Raw genomic sequence first — 6,000 nt, forward strand, 5'->3', positions numbered from 1 at the left:
ACTAATGTACACGACCTGTTAAAGAGGACAGGTAAATATTTAGATAGATACGTACGCACATGTTCCTCCCTTTTACCATGGTATTACTACTTTCCCCCTTACCAGAGGGACAGGAAAAGCTCAGTGTGACCAGAAATTAATGTATGTATATATATACATACACATACATACATATAGCTAGAAACTTGCTCTTTATTATTATATAGGGGAGATTTCTTTATGATAGACTTAGAGAAATTTCACAGTTTCTGACATGGTCGAGCATTTCAGGAAACGCAACGCTAATCAAGGAGGTCGGCAATGAAGCCGAAACTCAAGGCAGGAACAATGTTGCTTTCCTTTCCCACTTCTTGACTGGGAATTTAAAGGGATGCTTGGAACTCCTCATCAAAACTAATCGTGTGCCTGAGGCTGCGTTCTTTGCCAGGTTGGTTATGTTTGTCATTTCTTATAGTTTAAGGTTTGCCGACTGCCAAAATGCCAATTGATGACTGTGGTTCAAAGGGTTCCCCAAGTTTGTTTTGCTCTTTCCCCTGATTTTACTGAAGAGTAGATTGTTGTGATGGTATGAAATGGGTTAGTTATTTCTATTACTGTATGTTTATTATTATGGTTGTTATATTTTCTTGGTAATGAATAATTTTTAAGGAATTATCCTTTAAAAGCTTTTATTAATTTGCAACTACAGTTAGTTTGGGATTCCATTTAAGCCTCATCACATTCTGTTCTTTTATTGGTCTTTCTTTTGAATTTTCTATGTCTGCTTTTCTGGCTTAATTCTTGTTTGATTTATCTAATTAAATGCCTAAACCATATAAATCAGGAAGGGTTAGTTTGCTTTTCAAGTTTTTCATATTGAGGTGCTCATTCTTGTTTTCTTTTTGAAGCAGAATACCTTTACTTTGTACTGTCTGAGGAGTCAAAACATCATATCATATATCATAGAAAATTATAATGAATGAATGTCATTAGTGTCTTTTAAATATATTCTGTTATTTATCCCTCCATTACTGTTTTCCACATCTCTAAAGACTGCCTGCTCCCATCTTTCAGAACCTACCTTCCAGGTGAAATGTCCCGTGTTGTTGGACTCTGGAAAGAAGCTGCTGGAGAGAAAATAGGCCAGAGTTTGGCGGATCCTGCTCAGTACGACAACTTGTTCCCGGGCTTTAAGGAGGCTGTCAAAACCCAACACTACTTAGAGAAAATAACAAAGCCCATTCCAGCTGCGTCGTCGTCGTCTGTGCCTGTGAGTAAAACAAATTTTTCATCTGTCGTCAGCTGTGATGCATGTTTTGTATTTTCATCATCATCTCCTTCTACACCTATTTACGCTAAGGGCCTTGATTAGGTTTTGCCAGTCGTCTCTATCTTGAGCTTTTAAATCAATATTTCTCCATTCATCATCATCTACTTCAAGCTTCATAGTCCTCATCCATGTAGGCCTGTGTCTTGCAACTCTTCTACTGCGATGTGGAGCCCAGTTGAAAGTTTGGTGAACTAATCTCTCATGGGGTTTGCAAAGAGCATGCCCAAACCAAATCCATCTAGACCTCGCCATGATCTTGTCTATTATATGGCACTCGAGTAAAAGTTTCATTTCTAAACCTGTCCTTCCATTGAACTCCCAAAATTCTTCTGAGGACTTTGTTCTCAAATCTACTAAATCTGTTGGAGATTGTTTCATTGTCATACCGTGACTTGTCTCCATACTGTAACAGAGATCTCACAAAACTGATATACTATATAGCCTGATTTTGTATTTAATTTCAGGCAATTTGATTTCCAAATTTTACTTAGTAGCCATTGTCGGAATTACTGTTCTTTATCATCCATTGCATATTCCGTTCTCATCATCTCTGCCTTTCTTCTATTTATCTTGAGTACAACCTCCTGTGATATTTCATGCATTCTTGTAAGCAAGCATTGCAAATCCTCTGGTGTTCTGCTAATAAGGGCAGTATACTCTAGGTCAGCTAATTTCCTATTATCAATCCAGTCCAACCCTTCTCCACTATCCCCACCTGATCTACTCATTACGAAATCCATGAGGAGGATAAACAACATAGGTAACAACACATTCCCTTGGAATACTCTGTTGTTTTTGGAAATTCATTTGATAGGACTCAACTAACATTAACTTTGCACTTGCAATGCTCATGAACGGACTTAATAAAATTTACATATTTGAGAGGAATTCCGTAACGCAGGACTCTCCATAAAATTGGCCGATGCACACTGTCAAAGGCGTTTTCATAGGCCACAAATGCCATCAAAAGTGGATTTCTATATTCTGTGCATTTCTGTACATGTCTCAAAATAAAATTTTCAATATTAATCTTACCCGATGATCATGTAGCTGTCAACTCTGTTGCCCGACAGAAATCTAAGGTCGGGATACGCCAGCGATCGCTATACAGGTGGGGGTGTACACAACAGCGCCATCTGTGAGCAGGTACTCAAGTACTTCTTGTCAACAAGAACTCAATTTTTCCTCTGTCGTGCCACCGGCAAGACCTCCTAATACGCCGTCCCTAACTGGATTTGTTTTCACAACTTTTTGGTGAAGTACACTATTCCAGTTTTGAGCTTTCGCTATGCAGGGGTTTTATCTTCATTTCAAAACTTGAACTCGTTTTGGATAGATTTAATTTTGGTGACGAAGAGAGTATGGACTCTCTTTCACTTTTAAATGGCCGACCCTTCCCTTAGACGGAAGTGTTGGTGACGAAGAGAGTATAGACTCTCTTTCACTTTTAATGACCGACCCTTCCCTTAGACGGAAGTGTGTTTAGGTTTTTGGTAATTTTCCTTAACAAAGTTATAGATTTATTTTATATCTCTCCGCCATTTATAGGCCTCTTCGATTAACTTTCCATTTATTATAAACTTATAAAAATTAATTTTTATGTTTGTTTATATGCGACCTTTCCTAATAGTAGGCGGTCCTTACTTGGAACCGAAGTTAATTAACATTAAGCCCGTCATATCGTATTTCCTTTTAAGAATTTATGCTATTTTAATTTTAATGTTTTTGAAAGAATTTCTTTGATAGTCTCGTACTGTTTTCAAAGATGAACTAACGTTTAGTTTAGTCTCCGCAGTTGTTGACGTTCAGAACGTTCAACATGCGCTCTATCGTTACGATAGAGAGAGAGTATTTCACGGTTTCACGTTGCAGTAAGAGTAAACCGATTCTAGCGTTTCGTTCATTCTTTCTTAGCTTAAATGGTTTTAATTCTAATAAAGGAACTTTTTATTTGGGAAACCTTTCAGTTTTTTTCCTTTAACAAATAATATGTTTTAACGATATATAATTGGGCTCATCTCTCAGGTTCTAAGTCAAGAGAGAGAGAGAGAGAGATAGAGACGGAGGGAGAGAGAGGAGAATAAACGTTTCGTTCAAGCGGGTAACGTTGTTCTCGTTTTTTACTCTTCTCCCTAGTCGCTATAGGGGAAGAAGGTAAAACGTTTCTAGAGTTTTATTCTTGTTCCCAGGCTTTATGCGGTGAGAGATTTTAAACGTAGTTTATTTGTTCTAGTGTTTAGTCTCTTTTCCAGCCACTGAATTCTTTATCTTTCATTATGTTTTTCTGTTACATTGTAAAACTGTTTTCGCAATTACTACCTTTTAATGAAGGATAGGATTGCGTGTTTCAGGTACAAATCACTTAAAGTTTCGAGTTCAGTGAAATAAGTGCAAACAGAAAATCAAAAGTGATAAAGTGATATGCGCAAAGTGTTACAGTGTTGCGTTCGAGGGTTCGTCTGTTCGTGCCAGTTGTTCACCTAGTCCGATACCTCTTACAAGCTCCCAAGCCCAGGGGAGAAGTAATGTCGAAGGACTTATGGGTTCCACAGGTCTTGATCGATGAACAGACGTTTCCCTCCGTGGTTTCGGGTGTATCTACACACGTTGCCGACGTGATCACCCCACCCACACAAAGACGAGAGAGCCCATTTATTCCTCGTCTGCGGAAGAGGTTTCTCGCAGAAACCATGGACCAAATCTTGCAGCTTTTAAGTGCAAGTCGGTCCCTTCCGCGCAAGTCCAACGGCCTAGGTGTAGCCACTGGGTCAGTTCGGACTCGCTCCAGTCATCCGACGACTGCACACCTCCCAAGAGAGGCAAGGTGGTACCGCAACAGGCAGTAACTCCGTCTGTTGCCGCACCAGCTGTTTTAGACCCTCAGTCACAACGGACAGTAGCTCCGTTTGTTGTCGTCTTTCATAGACCCTAGTGGTCCATGCTGTAGACTATACAGTCTCAGCTTGCTCCTTCATGCAGGAGTATCGTGCTGGAAGGTTGACAATGCACCTGTTAATCTACAACCTGCCACGGTTGTGCGCTCAGCAGATACTGCGGCTGCCTGCTCCCACACTCCACCTGTGAGAGCTCCACCTCCGATGCGCAGTCGACCCTGCCAGACGCATGTTCATGCTGCACCCTCCATTGACATGCGTGAGCTACCGCATCAGCAGTGGGAAGGTGCTGTAGAGCTGCCGTGTTTTGACACAATGCGGCATGCTCCGCAACCCATGCGGCATGCTCCGCATCCCATACGGCATGCTCCGCAACCCACGGCAGTCCCTCCCCCTCCCACGCACCAACACTCCGCTTTTGTTGTTGCCAGCTCCCACACTTCGACTGCGGAGAAGGTTGACGATGCACCCGTGGGCCTACACCTACCACGGTTGTGCGCCCGGCATGGCTTCCTGCTCTCACACTCTTGTTGTGAGAGCTCCTCCACCCATGCACAGTCAACCCTGCCAGATGTATGATGACTCCCACAGACACACGGAGCACTCCGTTGCCGTGCGTGAGCTACCACAAGCTGCCGTGTTTTGACTCGGTGTGTCAGCCTCCGCAACACACTGTGGTTACCGCCACTCGCCCGCAGCAAACTAGTCAGTCAGGAGTTGAGGCTTCCCCACACAACTTTGGTTGTTGCCAACTCACAGACTGTCAAACAGTTACATGACGTTGCCTTCTGGTCTGCTACTAATACACCAGTGCTGTATGTCCTCACGCTCCTGTTGTGGTTGACAGTTCAGTTTTTGACAGTTCACAGACTGTCAAGCAGTTTCATAACGTTGCCTTCTGGTCTGCTGCTTTTGCACCAGTGAAACCCTCACTGAGATAACCTAGCTTTTCTCGGACATGGTTCCTGTAGATGAGAAAGTGCTGTTCTCCCTCCTTCTGATATTCCCTTGAGGACTCTGTCATTTGGAGAGGAGCCTTAAGCTGCTTAGCCTCCTATGGACTTTAATTAAAGCATAACATGCTTCCAGGGAGGGTAAATGGTTTCGCTTCAGTCGCTAACCCCGTCTGTTGCCACACCTGCTCCCATAGACCTTGGGCTTTGTTGCAAGACATGCAGTCCAAGTTTAGTCCTTGATAGAGGATTTTTTACGGAGAAGAACCTTCTTGCCAACGACCTTCCTACCGGTTGGTTGTACGCCCTGTTGACGCTGAGGTATCCTACTCACGTCCGCCAGTTGAGATGGTTCCTCCTCCGGTGCGACCCAGTGTGGGTTGCCAGTCGCACGTTGACGTTAAGCTACTCTCGGAGGTGGTTGTGGACGTTCAGTGTGTCACTGGGAAGACGTTCAACAACCAGCAGAGGTGACTTGTTGTGACGCAGTGCGGCAACCTCAGCAACCCGATAAAGGGTTGTCTGCACTACCCAGACAGTCTAGACAGTTTCGGGTTGTTGCTGTACTTCCTCGCATCCCCATGGTTGACAGTTCACAGACTGTGCAGCAGTACCATGATCTTGTGTCCGGCTCCGTCACGCATCCACCAGTGCGACCGGATTCAGCGAGTCAGACGTTGCCCACTCCGTTGCCGTTTCCTCATCAGTTTCGGATGAGGAACCCTCTGATGAGGACATGGCTGAACAAGACGATCAACCCCCAGCCCTGCTATCCATCCAGAAGATGCTGAAGAAGGAATACGGCCCTGTCAGGCTGTGGATGAGTCTGGTTAGGACACTGTCA

At 43.5% G+C, this 6,000-nt stretch overlaps 1 protein-coding gene across 2 annotated transcripts in view; it reads left to right on the forward strand.

Moving 5' to 3' along the window:
- The window catches only part of beta'COP (coatomer subunit beta'), an 81,231-nt gene that overhangs the window by 51,180 nt on the left and 24,051 nt on the right, over nt 1-6,000 (forward strand). For both annotated transcript variants that reach the window (XM_068393547.1, XM_068393548.1), the window contains exons 14-15: nt 271-427; nt 1,054-1,249. In XM_068393547.1, the coding sequence (XP_068249648.1) occupies nt 271-427; nt 1,054-1,249 (353 nt within the window). The remainder of the gene's footprint in view (nt 1-270; nt 428-1,053; nt 1,250-6,000) is intronic.

The sequence above is a fragment of the Palaemon carinicauda genome, chromosome 19 (genome assembly GCF_036898095.1).
Source record: "Palaemon carinicauda isolate YSFRI2023 chromosome 19, ASM3689809v2, whole genome shotgun sequence".
NCBI lineage: Eukaryota > Metazoa > Arthropoda > Malacostraca > Decapoda > Palaemonidae > Palaemon > Palaemon carinicauda.